At 33.1% G+C, this 19,585-nt stretch overlaps 1 protein-coding gene across 2 annotated transcripts in view; it reads left to right on the plus strand.

Moving 5' to 3' along the window:
* LOC123265550 (protein-tyrosine sulfotransferase) overlaps nt 1-16,781 on the plus strand; it is a 279,719-nt gene extending 262,938 nt beyond the window's left edge. For both annotated transcript variants that reach the window (XM_044729352.1, XM_044729353.1), the window contains 6 exons: nt 3,912-4,045; nt 4,165-4,273; nt 4,410-4,604; nt 14,273-14,526; nt 14,615-14,812; nt 16,600-16,781. In XM_044729352.1, coding sequence (XP_044585287.1) covers nt 3,912-4,045; nt 4,165-4,273; nt 4,410-4,604; nt 14,273-14,526; nt 14,615-14,812; nt 16,600-16,717 — 1,008 coding nt within the window. In that variant the 3' untranslated portion in view covers nt 16,718-16,781. The remainder of the gene's footprint in view (nt 1-3,911; nt 4,046-4,164; nt 4,274-4,409; nt 4,605-14,272; nt 14,527-14,614; nt 14,813-16,599) is intronic.
* The last annotated feature ends 2,804 nt before the right edge of the window (nt 16,782-19,585 follow it).

Below are 19,585 nucleotides of genomic sequence, written 5' to 3' on the forward strand. Positions count from 1 at the left end.
GGGTTGATCGTCCTTTCCGGAATCCATACTGGTTGTCTGCCAAGAGTGGGTCGACTACTGCATCTATTCGCTGATGGATGATACGCTCAAATATCTTACCCGCCGTATCTTGCATGCAGAGTGGTCGGTAAGATGGCGGTTCTTCTGGCGGTTTCTTTCCTTTAGGTAAAAGTACTAACCGTTGCTGTTTCCACTTACGAGGAAAAGTCCCCTCCTTGAGGCATGCGTTGTAAGCGTCTAGAAATAATGTTGGTGCTGCCTTTATGATGGTTTTCAAGGCTATATTAGGGATTCCGTCCAATCCCGGCGCTTTATTATTTCCTACCCGATTACAGGCCTCCAACAATTCTTCTTCAGTGACAGGTGGAATGTCGTCCAGTTGTGTGTGTGTGTGTGTGTGTGTGTGTGTGTGTGTGTGTGTGTGTGTGTGTGTGTGTGTGTGTGTGTGTGTGTGTAAACCTCTCATAACTTTTGAATGGCTTGACCGATTCGAACGCGGTTGGTGCTATTCGAAAGGGTTCGACTAAACTTAGATTTTGAATACAACTTGGACCGATTCGGACCGATAGATTTTGAGAAATCTTGAAAAAACTGCAAAAAAAAATTTTTTTTAATAACTTTTAAACGGCTCGACCGATCAATTCCAAAAACTAATCAGCTTTTAACATCAAAAAACCACGTCGATCGCCACGAAGCCGGTCAAAATCGGTTGATTCGTTCGTGAGTTATCGTTGACGAAAGAAATCGAAAAAAAGTGTTTTTTTTCGAATTACACCGAAATTTCCGGTCTGATCAATTTGTGTTTGAAAATATATTTTAGAGTTTGAAAAACTGCGTCGAATGCCGCCAACCGCGTGAAAATCGGTACATTCATTCAAAAGTTATTGCGGTTTGAAAATTCAAAAAATAGTGTTTTATTAAACCTCTATCAGACTTTTAAGCTCGGAGAGCTCAAAACTACTCGAAAATTATATTTTTGAGCTCGAAGAGCTCAAAAACATAATAAATGCAATTTCGAGCGCTTAATTACGAAAGTAGTAGGAAGTTGCAGGGATGGCCTTCAGGGTCAACCGTTTTCCTAATTTTTTTGAAGAAGAACCTCCAGACATTAGAAAGTCAGAGAGAATAGCAGCTAAAAACAATAACATCACTTCAAAATTCCAAATTTTTCAACCTCAGTATTTGAACACTCTTTTGTGATATCTGCAATCAGATTTTGAAAAGAACTACCAATTGAGGTAATATAGATTCGCGTAGCTAGGGTAAATGCACCAATTATTGACCGATTAAGGTTTTCTTTTTCTGTACTAAGCTTTAAAAAAACTATTGACTTATTAACTACAATTTGTAATGGATTTTATTAAAGTTAAATACTTAATTAACAATAATTAATAACTATTTATAATAAAAATTAACAAAATGGTATTAATTTTGTTATTTAAATCTTAAAATACTAAAATCACCAATTATTGACCGAAGAAACCCAATAAATGACCGACCATTCTCCAATTAATTGACCGCTGAAATAATAAGTAATTTTATAAACTACATGTATGTAATTAAATTTATTCAGTACTTCTGAAGTATTAACGACATATTTAACAAAACTAAACTGACAATATAATTTTAAATCGAACTTCTTTATAAAATAATATAAATAATAGCAATAATTAACATAAAGTCACATTTCTGTAGGTCACAAATAATCACAAATTCATTTTGATGTCGACAATTCTTCTGATTCACTTGAAATTTTTTTATTCTTCTTCTTCTTTTTTTCAATTAAAGCTTTTTTACTAACTTGTAACTCTTTTTTTTTTTTTTAATTGCTTAGCAATGTTTTCTTTTAATAATTCGTTCTTTGATATAACCGTTCACTAAAAAAATTATAACAAAATAAAATTTAATAATCAAAAAAGATTTTAAGTATTATTTTAATTATAAATATACATTTTATAATCATTATTTTTATATTTACGAAACATTGAATGACTAAAGTACTTTAAACACTTGACAGATTTAATTTTGAGGTTAAGAAGTTTGTATTATAAATATACGGTCATTAATTGGATTGCGATAAAATCAGAGAGTCTAATAGATGACCAAATAAATTTTTTACTGGGTAATGGGCTTCTGACGGATCCAATAGTTGACCGGTCTTAAAATAATATTAAAACTGATAATTTTACTGTATTTTTCCATAAAAGTTGGAATCTGATCTTTAATTAACATAATAATACTAAATCATTTTATATTATGCCGATAAATATCACTCAATTAATGATGAAATGCACTCACCTCCCAATTGTGCGCTAGTTATTTTTGACCGTTTTATGGCTGGTCGCGTTGTAAACAAACTCAGAATATTTTTTTAAAGCTATAATCACTGCGCAATGAATCGCGTAATTATTTATAATGATGATTAAATGCCAAATTTTTTTATTTTAATACTTTAAGAAAAGAAAATCCTTATAAAATATTAATTAATTAACTTTGTATACATCGGTCAACTAATTGGTGACCGGTCAACAACTGGTGCATTTACCCTATATAAATAAATTTAAATAAAAATTATCCCTTAAATACGCTTAGTTTTTTTGTAATAAACATTTTAAAATTAAAACCGGAGTGTGAACGATCAAGCAATCATTGTTATTTTGATCTGTTGCAACGTTTAGTCAATAATTGCGCTACTGACGACTTCTATGACGTCATCCAAAGCGCCCCTATGGCTATTTTCTAATAGTAACTTCTAAGTATTGACACATTTTTTTATTTTTAACCCTGACTTCAAATACAAATTATTAAGAAATTACGTAATTAAAACTTAACATGTGGCGCTTATTTCTTCTTTAGTTTTCTACCCACACTGAAAAAAAAAGTATGAGTCTCACACTTATAAATTTCAGTGATATACAATACTTGGTATTGCGAATAGACTTAAATACAATATTTGAGTCTCAACGCAATATTTTTAAGCGCTACACTAAAACTCGTTTAAGTCATACACTTAAACCGACTTTGAGTGCCACCGCAAAACTCATAACCGCAATACACTCAAATATGTTAATTTTTTATTTATTTATGTATTTAATTTCTTAATTTTTTAAATTTTATTTATTAAAAAATATTGATTAAAACACTAATGTTAGGATGTTACAATTATTGTAATAAAGGTTAACCTCGGTTGACAATGTGTTCAAATTTTACATTATAAAATGACATATATGTAATTTTATATTATAGCTTACATATATGTAAGGTATACCTTCAAACACTTGATGATAGGAGGATTAATTCCACTCAATTAATTTATTTTTCACCCACGGATCCATAAATAATTATTGTTAATGTCAATTATATAAATATTTTTTTTATGCTCTTAAAAACGATGTTTAGGTTAAAGGTATAAACACAGTATATAAATACGGGGAAAAAAGAAGCGAAGTACGCACTGAGTCTTACGCGGGAACTTTTTTTGCTATACTCTCTGAACTTGCAATAGTATCGTACGGAAAATATGTCACTCACTTAAACAGAGTATTGCGATAATACTTAAACTTTTTTATATCATATTCGCAATACCAATTAATTAAAAAAGAGTATACCCATAGGACTTAAACTTTTTTTTCAGTGCATATATTATTAAGAAATAAACAGCTAAATTCGAAAAAATATTTTTTAGTACGCTAAAAATCGTTATAGAATGTAGAACAGCTTATTACCAATACAGCCATGAATGCGAAAAAATTTCAAAGCGAATAAATGTGAACTTGGTGCGAGACACTTCCGTATTTCTTGGAGTAAATTTTCTTCTTTCTTCAATAAAACTCTATAAAACTGTAAACTTGTTTGATAATTTTATTTGAATAAATTTTAGACTAAAATTTATCATAAACTTTTTGTTGCAGAAATTCGTTATAGGAGAATTAGACAAAAAAACTTACACTTATGACCGCAATATGCCATTAATATTCATCGGTGGTGTTCCACGATCAGGGACCACCTTAATGAGGGCAATGTTAGACGCTCATCCAGACGTGAGGTAAAAAAAAAATTTTTTTTGATAAAAATAATTAGATCATAATAAAATGAGTGATAAGCAGTTTATCGTTAAAACAGCACTCAATAAATTATAATGATAATACTGATGAATTATTTCAGATGTGGACAAGAGACAAGAGTAATCCCCCGGATACTTCAGATGGGGTCTCATTGGCTGAGATCAGAACGTGAAAACGTCCGTTTATCAGAAGCCGGTATATCTAAAGAGGTAAGTTTATTAATTAATTACTCCAATAAGTTCACTAAACTCGTTAAAACTTTGTGTATTCGTATAATTAACGCGTGGTTGCTCCTGTTAATTAATAAATATTTTTTTTTCATTAATATTTTTTTTTCTTCATCAGGTTTTGGATAGTGCTATTGCAGCGTTTTCCTTAGAAATTATTGCAAGACACGGTGAACCAGCACCCCGGCTGTGCAATAAAGATCCCCTGACGCTAAAAATGGGCTCTTATATACTTGAATTATTTCCGAATGCTAAATTTTTATTTATGGTTCGAGATGGCCGTGCTACCGTTCATTCCATTATTTCCAGAAAGGTTCGTTTTTTTATTGTTCATTATTTTTATTTATTGCACGCCTTGATCAGAAATAACCATTTGTAAGTTAGTTATTTAAAAACTTGGATAATTTTACTTTTTTATTTCTTCAAATGAAGCGCCATCAAGCGTAATTCGTAATAATTAAAATTAACAACTGTGCGATGGCGGTCAATAATAGTCAAATTGATACTTTTAGATCATTTGAAAAATTAAATTGAATAAACCTGAAACCAACAGGCATTTTATCATTTATATGACTTTTTTAGCAAAAAAAATTAGGAAAACGGTTGACCCTAAAGGTCATTCCTGCAACTTCCCGCTCATTTCATACTCAAGCGCATAAACCTACACTTATTAGGTTTTTGAGCGCTTCGAGCTCAAAAATATAATTTTCGTATCATTTTGAGCTCTCCGAGCTCAAAAATCTGCTAGAAGTTGAATAAAACACTATTTTTCGAATTTTTAAACCGCAATAACTTTTGAATGAATGAACCGATTTTTTCGTGGTTGGTGGCATTTAATGCAGTTTTTAAAGCCTCATGAAGAACTTTTAAGTTTAAATTGATTGAACAAGGAATTTTAAAATTCCCAAAAAACGATTTTTTTCGTTAACGATAACTCACGAACGAATTAACCGATTTTGACCGGTCTAGCGGCAATCGACGTGTTTTTTTAATGTTAAGAGCTGATTAGTTTTTAGAATTTAACCGATCAATTAAAATTTTTTTGTGATAATTTTATTATTATAAAAGTCCTAAAAATTGACAGATGTTTGTTATTTTATGAAAATTAAGTTAGCCGTCATCTAAAAATTTTTAGAATTTTTCTTATTGAAAAAATTGTTACAAAAGAAATTTTTTTAAAAAACTTCATTCGTAAAAAACTTGAAAAATTATAAGTGCAATTTTAAAAAAATATTTTCTAGATCTAATTTAATAAATAAAAAAAAAAAAAATTAAAAATTAAAAACGTCGCTGAACTTTATAGTATTATTGTTAATTTCAGTATAATTAATAATTCCAAAAGAATTGCCCATTTAACCCCAAACGTTCGATATGTCTACTTTTACTACTTTCCTAACCTAAAACTAAAAATCATTGCTTTGAGTATATTCAATCATATACCATTTATTTATAGTTAACAAATCTGATTTGGTTGAAATATATCATTGTTAGCACCAAAGAAATATTTGTTAACTATAAACAAATCTGGATTTCATTCAAATATACTGTAACTTTGTCTCAAATAAATCAATTTATTTGTATCAAATAAATATTTCTTGTGATATTTAAATAAGAGATTTATTTATAGTTAACGAGCCTCATTTCATTTAAATGAACTGTTTTCTCAGTGCACATTTCAAAAGATTTTTTTTGCAGATATTTTTAGATTTCTCAAAATCTACTGGTTCGAATCGATCAAAATTATGCTGAAAATCTAAGTTTAGTCAAGCCCTTTCGAATGGCGCCAACCGCGATGAAATCGGTCAAGCCGTTCAAAAGTTATGAGAGGTTTACATACGGCCGTACATACACACACACACACACACACACACACACACACACACACACACACACACACACACACAGACAGACGCACGGACATCATCGCGGAAACATTCGGGGAGGCTTCCTAGGACCTCAAAACGTCAACATCCGTTGAAAACTCGATTTTCGAAAAACGGGGTGAAACCAATAACTTCCCGATTTTTGAAAATTTTCAATTTTCTTAGCGGGAAGTTAAAAATTATTTTATTATTTTGAATTAAGTAGAAAAATGATTGAATTAAGTAAAATTCGCTTGAACCAAGAACAATTGTTTTTTAGTTAAAAATTTTTTTCCCTTGATGCAAGATGATCAAACGATTTAAAATAATATTATTGAATCAATTAGAGAAAGAGAGACAGAGATAACTTTTGAAAGTTTTTTATTAATTGTTACTCACATGCTCTGAATCTGTGCTTTTAATTACGAAAAGTGATCAATTTTTCATTTTTTTTATCACCTAAATTTTTATTGAAATCTGAAGGTAACTTTTTGTAAATTAAAATAAAAACTCTAATTTCTTATAAAACTTTATGTTTAACCCTAAAACTTTAAAAGGTCAATATTTTTAACGGTTCTTAAAAGCTTCTTAAAAATTTAGCGGCCTTATTATCTTACCAGAATTGACTAACATGTCAAATTTCATCAAATTTTGAACGGCAATCTCTTACCGTGAGTACGAACTTAAGGAGTCATTCTGGTTCCGGCGTTTAAAAAAAAGTCAATATTCACGATTGTTTTTACACAAAAACAATTATAGAAATTAATATAAAATTTATTCAGCTCAACAAATGCACTCTTAAATAACACAAAAAATATCTGAATCAATTTTTAACTTCTCGCTAAGAAACTGAAAATTTTCAAAAGCTAGGAAGTTATTGGTTTTACCCCGTTTTTCGAAAATCGATAAGTCGAAAAAATCATTTCTGAAAAATTTTATTTTCAAGATTTCTCAAAATCTAGCGACGGAATCAATTCAAATTTTCGCAAAATTTAAGGGCAATGATATGCTTTGGATCGCCACTAATCTCGATCCGATTGGTTAAGCCGTTCAAAAGTTATAAGAAGTTTACACACACACACACACACACACCTCGTGTCGGGCTTGCTGGGTCCCGCATCGGACGCCTCCCCAGGTGGCGGATAGGGGAATGCCCGGCATATCTGCACGCCAGATGCGTCGGGTACCGAGGAAATAGAATACTCGGGGTGGACCAAAACCTAGCAAAAGATGATATGAAAATGCCAGATCAATTTCAAACATCTTCTACGGTGCAGAGGGGGTATATCTCAGTGCCGGCGAGGAAAGGCGAGCAAACGGGCATGAACTCGTCGTTATCAAGCGATCACAGTAAGGAAAGGACAATAACAAGAAGAGGCAGCGGTCCACGCCCAGCCTTTCTTCAATAATCGAGAAGCCACCACAGAAAAAGACAGCCCGGGAGGACGTCTGGACTACAGTGGACCGAAATAGGAAGAAGAAGGAAAAAGAGCATGAAACAGCGGCTCCCCCTAATAAAGCTCAAAACCAGTCAAGTAAGGGTGCCTCTAAGAAACCAAGGAGAAAGAAGACAATAACTAAGGCTGTTCTTGTCCAACCAGTAGACGGCTAAACTTATACTGATATCCTAAAGGAAATCAAGGCCAAGGTAAGATCTGTCGAGACGGGCGTAGACATAAAGTCTATTAAAAAGACGAAACACGGAGGCGTTCTCCTTGAAATGGCTCGAAAGACCGAAGACAGCAAGGCTTTCACCGATGCAGTAAGGTCAGCCACTACAAACATCGGCACGGTCAAGACACTAACACTAACAACAACGATCGAGATCCTCGACTTGGACGAAATTTCTACCGAGAGCGAAGTCCGTGAAGCACTCAAACGTGAATTCACTGACAGCCTGGAGGTCAAACGGGTAAATTTGACAAAACTCACACTACGAGGAAATCGGGCAGCCTTCTGCGAAGTAGACGAGGCCAGTGCGATTAAGGCCCTTGACAAAGCCCGTATACGGATCGGTTGGGTGAACTGTCGTATACGCCCAGTTGTAAAAGTAACCCGCTGTTTTAAATGTCTTAGTTTTGGACACCAAACACGCCAGTGTGCGGGACCAAACAGAAGCAGGTGCTGCTACAAGTGTGGTGGAGAGAACCATAAGGCCGTAAACTGCACGGAGAAGCCAAAATGCTTTCTTTGTGCTTCGGACAAAGATGCCCAGGATGGTCTATGCCATATTTCTGGCACTGGAGCTTGCAGGGCATTCCGCACAGCACTTGCAGAAGCCAAAAGAGGGCAGAAATGACACGAATACTACAAGGCAACCTGAATAGGTGCGCCTTGGCGCAAAACCTGCTGCGCCAGCGTGTCTTTGAAGATAAAATCGACGTCTGCTTTATCTGCGAGCAATATCTAAACATCGAAGGTAAAACATGGTTCGCAGACGAAACTGGCACGGCAGCAATTTGGATTGTGAACACAAAGAACGTTACCGTCAACAACAGCGGAAGTGGAGCAGGTTTTGTCTGGATTCAAACCCTCACAACCTACTTCATGAGCGTCTATCTCTCACCTAACGAAGGAATTAGTGTGTTCCGACAGAAACTGGCAAATATAGAAGATGCGGTCACTAAGTTCAACGGCGAAGTCATCATAGCCGGAGACTTCAACGCTGAATCGGCTGAGTAGGGCGCTGCTTTCTCCGACACCAGAGGTAACGAGGTCGCTGACGTCACGGTTAGACTCGACCTCATAGTGTTGAACACCGGGAGCACCACGACCTTTAGAAGACCAGAGTACCAAAAGTCCATCCTCGACATTTCGTTGGCGACTCCAAGTGACTACCAACATGATCGAAGACTGGACTGTATCCGAAGAATACAGTGGCAGTGACCACCAGTTTGTGACATTCAACGTTGGATTGTCTACTCCGGTTTCACAACGCGATCTTTCTAAGCGGAAACTACGGAAGGCCCACAAGAATACACCATAACGGCTGGCGTACCGCAAGGCTCAATAATGGGGCCCGATCTATGGAATGCGGACTACGACGAGCTTCTTGAAATCTCGCTACCAAAGCAAGTAGAGCTAACGGGCTTTGCAGACGACGTTGCGGTCACGACAGTAGTAGACAGCGTAGAAGAGGCCGAATTATTGGTCCGGGAAACCATTGACGCCGTCGAGACCTGGCTTGATAAACACCACCTGAAACTCGCCAAGCATAAAACCGAGATGGTTGTTCTGACACGTCAAAAATGGTTCCCAAAACCATTCGCTGTGGACATGGAAGGAACAACACTGATGTCAACAAGGGCCCTGCGCTATCTAGGGGTAATGATAGACGAGAAACTATCTTTCCGCGAACCCCTTGACAGTGCATGCAAGAAAGCCAGCAAGACGGTGTCTAGCCTAGCAAGAATCATGACCAACACTATGGGACCAATAACCAAAAAGAGAAGAGTTCTTCTAGAGGTAGTCCACTCGGTACTGCTTTATGGAGCAGAAATATGGGCAGACATATTGAAACAGAAGACCTACCGACGAAAAATAGCGGCAGTGCAGCGGCGAGGCGCTCTCAGGGTTTCCTGCGCCTATCGAACGGTTTCCGAAGCGGCTATATTGGTCATTGTGGGAGCCGCACCCATCGACCTACTCGCGTTTGAGAGAGCGAAACTCTGACGCTAAAAACAGTGACGAAAACATGAAGGACGCAAGAACGAGGATAAAGGCGGAAACGCAACAAAAGTGGCAGGACCGATGAACATTGGGAGAGACGGGCAGATGGACGGCACGCCTGATCCCAAACATCAACGTCTGGCTTTCTCGGGAATACGGAGAAACGGACTTTTTCTTGACCCAGCTATTGACGGGACATGGGCAGTTCAATGCCTATCTTTTTAAGATGAGACTGCACAGCACACCAACGTGCAAATACTGCCCAGACAAAATTGACAACGTCGAGCACACGTTCTTTGAGTGTGACTGGTGGAAGGACTACAAAAGCAGTACTGATGAAACTATTGGCACCACGCTCTCCCCTGAGAGCTTAGTAACCTGGATGATCAAAAAAGAAGATAACTGGTCAGCTGTCGCAGCCTATGCGCAACGTCTTTTAAAGGGAAAAATCGCAGAAAGAGACTAGTAACTAGGAGCAACCGTCGTGAGACGCAACACGGACTGGATTGAAGTAATGCTCCCGTACTGAAAAAAAATATATGCCGCATATACGGGGGCAAAAAAAACTATGTGGCGTATATATTTTATATGTGCGACGCATATGTATTTTTGTCAGCATATATGAGCATATATATTTTTTCAATGTGGGCTAACGTGGTCCCGATCCAGTCTTCTCCGTAATATCTATGGGGAAAGAGAGAGGAGGATGTTTAGTCGGTATTGTTGTCAATAATATTGACTTCCGAGTCTGACATACCCAGGACAAACATCTCGTCCTGGTATACGTAAATGTATTTGACCTCCTCTATAATAAAAAAAAAAAAAAAAAAAAAAAAAAAAAAAAAACACACACACACACCCGCACGGACACTATTGCGGGAATAGTCAGGACAGCTGCCGAGGATCTCAAAACGTCGAGATCTGATGAAAACTCGATTTTCGCAAAACGAGGTAAAACCAATAACTTTTCAAATTTAAAAAAATTCTCAATTTTTCTTAGCGGGAAGTTAAAAATGAGTTTTCTTTAACTTTCCACTATGAAAATTAATGATTTTCAAAAAATAAAGATTTCTTTTGCCATTAGATTTCTTGTAAATTTGAATCAATTCGGTTTGGTAGATTTTGAGAAATGTCAAAGATGAAATTTTTAAAAATTATTTATTGATTCAAGTAAATTTTCTTTTCTGTGTACTTTTGGATTTTTCAATTTTTTTTAGGATTGCACAGGATCGCCTAGATTGTAAACTTTTTCATAGCAGTTAATGATAGATTGATTATATATTTACGTTTGCTTTACATTATTGTTAATGCGAAAAATTTGAACATTTTACATTAAAATTTTGCCAAGTTTTATTGAACGTCAAAGAATATACTCATCATTATAGGTTCATCCTTGTCTGTAAATTCAAGATCTACTTTATATTGGTTTGAGAGAAAATCATCTCCGAAGTAAGTTGTTGGAAAAGCTTCATTTCCGTATACACCCTAAAAATATTTAGAGAAAATCAATAATAATCAATGATTAATACGAGCAAGCTTACATCAATTTTACAAATTGATTAAACCACACAGAAAAAATAGTCTATTACCCTACAAGGGCAGAAAGTTTGAGAGATTCCTGTACTGCGCGTTCAGAGCTCTCAAACTTCTGCCCTTGTAGTGTATACTATTCGGCTGCCCAATTTCAAAACACAGTAACTAACATTTAAAAATTTTTTTCAATTTTTCTTATTAAAAAAAAAGTTTGCCCACCAAATTGATGAAAAGTTTGATTTGTGAATAGAAAATACTTGAATATAAATATTTTTAAGAAAAAATACTTGAAATTGAGGTCTAAAAGTTATAAAAAATGCAGCAACACTAGAAAAATTCAGGTATAAAAATTTTACAGTTACTGTGTTTTAAAATTGAACAGCCGTATTTTCCTTGCTACTCGGCCGAAAGTACGGAAAACTGACGTGTGTAAATTAAAAGATATCGATGCCTGCCCCGACATTTGCGGCACGAGCGAAGCGAGTGTTGCTGATCGGGAGACAGGCATCAAATAATCTATCATAATCGACAAATATATTACTACTTTCTCAAAATATCTTAATTTAATTAAATAATTCTAGTTATAAATATATTATAAAGTAACTCTAACTGTAAGAGTAAAAAAAAAAACAGATGTATGAAATAACAATCGTAAAATGCATAGAAAAAAAATTAGTAAAAAAATCTGCTTGTGAATTGTTTTAATAATGAATTTATTTATTTGAGAATATTTATTAGAATACAAAATATGTCTCGTTTTTTTTGTTTTTTTTTTTTTTTTTAATAATTTAAATATTTAACAAGCTTTATTTCATTAAAATAAATATTAATTTTCTGTAATTAACTTAATATCTACCTAAAATCATTGATACATGACAAGATAGATACATTCATAACAATCACAAGTAAGGTTATGCTTATAAACATAAGTAATAGAATGAACGCGGCTACCGACTCTTGAACTTTCTGCCGCCTTGTGGTTCGTTGTCAGTGCATCAATAGTATATTACACACCTGTGGCAAGAAAATGAGAAATGTCTCAGAACACATATATGTTGCCCGAGGCGAAGCCGAGGTCGACATATATGTGATCTGAGATATTTATTATTTTCCTGCCATAGGTTTGTATACTATTTTTCTGTCCGACAGAGGCGGAAAGCGGCAATTTCGTTTAGCGCAGCGGGCCGAAAGTTGCCACTTTCCGCCTGGAGGGCAGAAAAAATTTTTTCGGCTCGCCGTCGTAGAGCGCTTACGGACCTCAACCACGGCATAAAAGTGATGCCAAAACTACTTTTCGACCGAGATAGTACGAAAAAATTTTATTGCTTCAAACCGAGACTCAGTTTCTTTACCGTAATAGTATATTACACACCTAGGGAAGTAAAGTAAGAAATGTCTCAGATCACATGTAATTGTTGGCCGAAGCGAAGCCGAGGTCAGCAAACATGTGATCTGAGGCTTTCTTATTTACTTCCCGTGGCGTGTATACTATTTTTTTGCTCGACGAAGGCAGAAAGGGGCAACTTCGTTTAACGCAGCGGGCCGAAAGTTGACACTTTCTGCCCGTCGAGCAAAAAAAACTATAATCAATCAACTGCTCTTTTTTCCGGGTATATTCTAGGAATGATAAAAAAAGGAATGATTCTTATATCACTCTTATGAATTATTAATCAAATATTTTCAACGAATTATTAAAGCTAAAGTTTTACCGGTTTAGGTGGGCAATTATCTTCAGTAAATCCCAACAGGCTTGTAAAAGCTCCCGACCCAAAGTCCAATATTTCACAAAAAGGTATTTGTACGCTGATTCCAGAGTCAACGATATATTCACCCATTGTTGCACTTATTAATGCATAATATCCCTAAAAGTCGCAAATCTGTTAGTTGATTCAGAAGTTATTTCAGAAGTTATTGTTACTTTATACAAAAAATGGTATACAGACATCCGCAAGTCCACGTAAATTTTTTTTTCAAACAATTTTTTTTTAAACTAGCAACACAAAATGTTTTTTAACTTCCCACTAAGAAAATTGAAAATTTTTAAAAATCAGGACGTTATTGGTTTTACTCCGTTTTGCAAAAATCGAGTTTTGATCAGATCTCGACGTTTTAAGGTCACAGGAAGCTTCCCTGACTATTCCCGCGATGTTGTCACTATGTGTGTGTGTGTGTGTGTGTGTGTGTGTGTGTGTGTGTGTGTGTGGGTGGGTGGGTGTGTGTAAACCTCTCATAACTTTAGGACGGCTTGACCGATTTCATCGCGGTTGGCACTATTCGAAAGAGCTTGACTAAACTTAGATTTTGAATATAATTTGAACCGATTCGGATCGGTAAATTTTGAGAAATCTAAAAAAAACTGTGAAAAAAAATTTTCAAATGTGATTTCTTTGGAATAACTTTTGAACGGCTTTACCGATCGATTTCAAAAACTAATCAGCTCTTAACATCAAAAAACCACGTCGATCGCCGCCAAGCTGGTCAAAAGCGGTTGATTCGTTCATGAGTTATCGTTGACAAAAAAAATAAAAAAAAAAAGTGATTTTTTCGAATTACACCGGGATTCCCGATCTGATCAATTTGTATTTAAATGTATATCATATAATTTGAAAAACTGCGTCGAATGCTGCCAACCGCGTGGAAAACGGTTTATTCATTCAAAAGTAATTGCAGTTTGAAAATTTGAATAATAGTGTTCTATAAAACTTTTTTTTTTAAATTACAAACAATTTTTTTTCGAAGTTACAAACCAGAATGACTCCTAAAATCAAGTTAATTTTTTATCAGAATAGATAAACAAAACTAACAATCAGAAAAAGCCCATAAGAGATAGTCCGTGAAAATGGTAACCCTATCGAGTAAAAAAGAAGATAATACATGCCGCAAGTGAATTAGTTTAACCTTAAATTTTTGTCCATAGGTAACGATAACTGGATTCGATTTATCGTCGTATAGACAGTGTCTCACGCGATGGAATCACGCAATATCATTGATGTACGATCAATGCAAAGAAGTGGGTCCCAGCCGATGCCTGATGGTTCCTTATGAACAACTAGTCCTCCACCCACGTGATTGGATGAAGAAAATCCTTAATTGGCTCGATGTGCCCTGGAACGAATCCGTCCTCCATCATGAGGAATTCATCAACAAGCCCGGCGGCGTTCCACTATCCAAGTAATTCAATAACCTTAAAATTAATCTAATTATTCCCTTGTTTATTCACTAAGAATCCTTAACTAATATTATTATTATTATGTAATAGAGTTGAACGTTCTTCTGATCAAGTTATAAAACCCGTGAATCTCGAGGCTTTGACTAAGTGGGTCGGACAAATTCCTACTGACGTTGTCAGGGACATGCCAGACATCGCTCCGATGCTTTCAAAGCTCGGTTATAATCCTTATGAAAATCCTCCTGTTTATGGAGCACCCGACAGTGTTGTTAGCGATAATACAAGAAGGTATTTTTACTTATATTATTATAATTATTGCTATAAATTTTTTATTCAACATAAATCTGTGAAATAAATCTAGAAAATTAGCACGGTAATTGAAAGTCAATATTACTTTTACGTATCGTGTAAGACACGTACTAGTTTTTTTCTATAATATATATTTTGTATAGGCAAAGTTATATTCCACAGAAATTTTAGTTTCTTGTAAAACGAATTTATGTTAAACGATGTATAATTTAAATTTTTGTAAAATTTATTAAATCTTACGGCTACTATCAGAAATTTATTTTTTTATGAATCGTAAGAGAATTTTAATAAACTCAAATAAATATTTTGTTTATATAATGTAATTCTTCACTTGAATACGTGCATAAGTATCTCAAAAAAAAACTTCTAAAAACACAGCAATACTTTTTACGATATTGATAATTCACTGAAAAATGTACATAAAATACATTTATTTATGTTAATTGTATATTTGCGTTAATTTTAAGGGGTTAGGAGTGGTCAGAGACATGAAGAAATGAGAAGTTTCAATATTTTTTTTTTACCAATAAATTATTTTACTTTTTAAAAGTAATAATATGGCATCATTACAAAATGTTTTGACTTAACTTCACGAAAATTTGAAAAAAAAAAATTGATAATTTCAAAAGTTATGGCTGTTTGTATTGATCCAGTCCTAAAAAAAGGTCCTTACGGTGATCATCATAAATCCTTAGAAATTCATCAAAAATCAATCGGATAAAAAAATTAGTTTTGTTAATAGATAATCTTGTGCCTGATCGAAGCTTTTTTTTTTTTTTTGAAAATTAACAAAATGGCAGCCTCAGGAAATTTTTCTCTAGATTTTCGGAGAAAACCAACAGTTAATTGTTTATTCGGGTGCGTCAAAATTTAATCTCTAAAAGCAATCTTTTAAAATTGGAATTTTGAGTTCCGCTTTTAGCAGGAGTTAGGTTTGGGCATTTCCTGAGATATTTTGATGTGTCAGGATTTATTTGATGCTCACATAATTGTTTAACAGGAGTTATGTTGAAGCAATTTTTCTGGAATTTGAAAATTTTTAAATTTGGCTAAACGAAACTCCTGTTAAAAAATTCTGTGAATATCAAATAAATTGTGACACACCAAAATATATCAGGAAATACCCAAATACAGCTCCTGTTAAAAGCGAAACTCAAAATTTCAATTTTAAAAGGTTGCTTTCGAAGATTAAATTTTGACTCACCCTATTGTTTATAAAAAATCGAAATTTTTGAAAAAAAAAAATCCTTTGATCATGCACTATATTTTTATGTTTTTCGAAAGCTGTATAAATTTCATTGAAATCTAATAAGCGGGTTTTGAGTTACAGTGATCACCAGTTCAGAAAACATAGTTTTGAGAAAAACGCATTTAAAGTTTTACACTCTCGAGAGCTACCTGCTTTCTAGCGTTCTGGAGTGCTTGAGCGCCCTTTGTTATTTGTAGAATAACTTGAAAAGTATTTGTCGGATTCACTTCAAATTTTCAGAGCCCTAACCCCTTAAATCATTTAATTGAAATATTAGAAATTCAAAAATTTAAAATTTTAAAAATAAAAAAATTCCCGCCTTTATTACCGACCAATCAGTACCAGGCTAGAGGTTTTAAGACAGCAGCGCTGTTTTGGTATAAACTTATTTTATGGTTAAGGGATTTTTACATTTATTTCTTCAAAATAAATAAAGCTAATGTAGCAGAACAAAATTCTTCCAATTTCTACTTTTATTAATTTTTTTTAATTAATTAAAAATCTTTATTTATTACAGAGTACTCGTCAGAAAAGACATTTGGGAGGCCAAAGTGAAACAATTCGCCTTGGAACAACAAACTCCTGGATCGATTACACCCGAAGACGATTTTACAACAATGACAAATGATGCGTGACAAATAAAATTTTTGTTAGGCGTTTAAAATAATAAATACTGAAACTCATATTTAATTAATTTGATAATTGAATTTTGAAAAATTATTTTCTAATTTAAGACTACGAGAATTATAAATACTAAGAAGCGTTTTTTAATCTAATATTTTTGGTCAATCTCCAGATCTTATTAAAAAGATCCTGAACTGATATAGTTTGTTTGAGTATACGTTTATCTTCATAAGTTGTGTATTAATAGATAATTACTAGTATTAGAAAGCTATGAAAATGAAATAAGTTATTTAGTTAAAAAAAATAGAGGCCAGTTATTTTAAAATTGAATTTTAATTATGTGCAGTCATTTTATTGATTAACTTAAAGAAATATAAATGTAAATTTTATAAAATGCAGGTGCTATTTTTAATGCGAAAACTAAATCTTATTTTGTAAAGAATCATCGATAATTAATTTATTTTAAAAATTATTAGATTTTACAAAAACAATCGATATCTACTCAGGCTGCCTAATAATAAATTAAAGAAAAGCACGAGTAATTATTAATTAATATAAATTTAATTAACATTAACATGTTGCCATACTTTAATTTTATTTAACATTATAATAGGTAATTGAATAAAAATAATTTTTTACGTGATAAACTATTGACTGTTTGTTGAATAAATATAATAGAAAAGTCAATTTAAATTCTAAAATCAAATTTATCTATCATTTCAATTGCATATAATTGTACGGTAATAACTTGTAACAGATACAGATATATTAATACATCTATATAAATATACATACATTTATATAAATATTAAGCTAATTATATTTAATATTTGTCTATTAATAACAAATAATTATTATGTATGAAAGATGTGTGTTAATTAAATTAAAACGAATATTGATAAGTTTATTTAACTTTCAACTTATAATTTTATTGTTTTTTTGCAACATTATTGACTTGCTTTCAACTTTTCAACCTTTAATTATTGATTATTAAATGTATTAATTTTAGTATAAATGTTATTGTAAACATGATATATTATAAATTCGTTTTCCATGATAAAATGATATAACAGCGACGTTGATGAGTATATTGTATATCATTCACGATAAAATAAATTATTTTAATATAATATTGTGAATATTTGATTATACCTATAATACTGAAGTTAGCCGACGTTTTTAATTTTTTTCCATTTATTAACTTATAACTAGAAAATATTTTTAAAAAATTGTATTTATAGATTTTCAAGTTTTTTACGTATGAAAGTTTTTTTTTTATTTTTTTGTAATAATTTTTTCAATAAAAAAAATTCTAAAAATTTTTAGACGTCGGCTCACTTAATTTTCATTTATACTTGTCTATCAAAATAAAAATTTTGCTCCTTTCTTCGTGAAGAATATAAGGTACAATTGAAGTTAGCCAAAAATCACTAGAAACAGATCCTGATTCCTCATTGGTTAATTTTAAGATTAGAAACACTGTATTGGTTATTCAATCACTTGAAGTTAGTCTTTCAATAAAAGAATTTATGACGCATGCGCAGTGAATTTCTAGGCAAATTAATAAGTTTTTTTTACTAAATTCTACAATTCTAATGATTATTCCTTCCAAAAATTCCCCATAGCTTTAAATATTTAATATATTCAAAATTATATTCTTTGTAAAACACATAATTTTTGTGATACAAATAAAACACTTATCTATCTATCCTTCGAAATTCCTTCGCTGCATGTTCATAAATGAAGATTCTGATATTAAACTGCTTGATCGGCTTGCAGCTAAGAACAATTATATCTCTTTTTAAAAGCCTAATTTCGCCACTGCCACCTTTGAGCACTCTTTTATTGTATCCAGTATTCGTTTATGGCAAGAATTACCAAGTGATATTATTAACTTCCATTCCCTCGAGAGCTTCAAAAATAAAGCGTTTAAATTTTTTCTCAATCTTGAAGTATCAAGGAGTTTGTAATTCTATTAAATTTTCCAGTTTGGCTTGTTTTAAGTTACTGATATGTTACTCATATAATTTATTGTATCGCGTCTTATTATACTGTTTCTGTTTTATTACTCAATCACACTTTTTAGTTATTACTCATTAATTATACCAGACATTGTACAATTTGCCATCCGGCTAAGCCGTGGCATATAAAACCAATAAATAGATAAATAAAAAATTATTCCGAATGATTTTAATAAATATCTAGAAGAAATAACTTGAATTCGTATTTTAAAATATAAAACTGTATTTTCATCTTTTTTTCTTCATTTCTTCACTTGAACAATTTTGCTAAGATCTTGATCAAATACTTACGTAAAAAATCTGAAGAGTAAAAATCATAAACTGAGCTCTACCCTGATAGCCACAGTTTCAGACCAACCAAGTTGGTGTCAGATAGTTGCCACCAACTTAGCGACAACTTGCGGTCAACTTCCGAATTTGTAACTGTTGGCGCCAAGTTGGCTACAAGTTTCTGAGAAAAAAGAGACCAATCTACTGCCGCAATATGTCGCCAAATTTCTTGAGAAACTTACCGTCAACTTGGTGTGAAAAAGTTTCAGAGCAACTTTTGCCGACAACTTGGTGACAACTTGGTGAACAAGTTGACACCAACCGAGTTACTTTCCAAGAGTTGCCGCCAAGTTGGTGACAAGTTGCGGCAGTAGATTGACAGAAAGTTGCGGCCAACTTGGCTATCAGGGTAGATTGCTAAAAAATTTCTTGCAGATCCCGTCATAAACTCTCGGTTTAAAAAGTCACCTAAGTTACTTATTGCTGATAATATGAATCCCAACATATTCATCCGTAGTGACTATTGATTTCTTCAGTAATAAACCGTATGTAAAACTTCATAAACATATATTTATTTACTATCATATG

The sequence above is a fragment of the Cotesia glomerata genome, linkage group LG5, assembly GCF_020080835.1.
Source record: "Cotesia glomerata isolate CgM1 linkage group LG5, MPM_Cglom_v2.3, whole genome shotgun sequence".
Classification (NCBI taxonomy): domain Eukaryota; kingdom Metazoa; phylum Arthropoda; class Insecta; order Hymenoptera; family Braconidae; genus Cotesia; species Cotesia glomerata.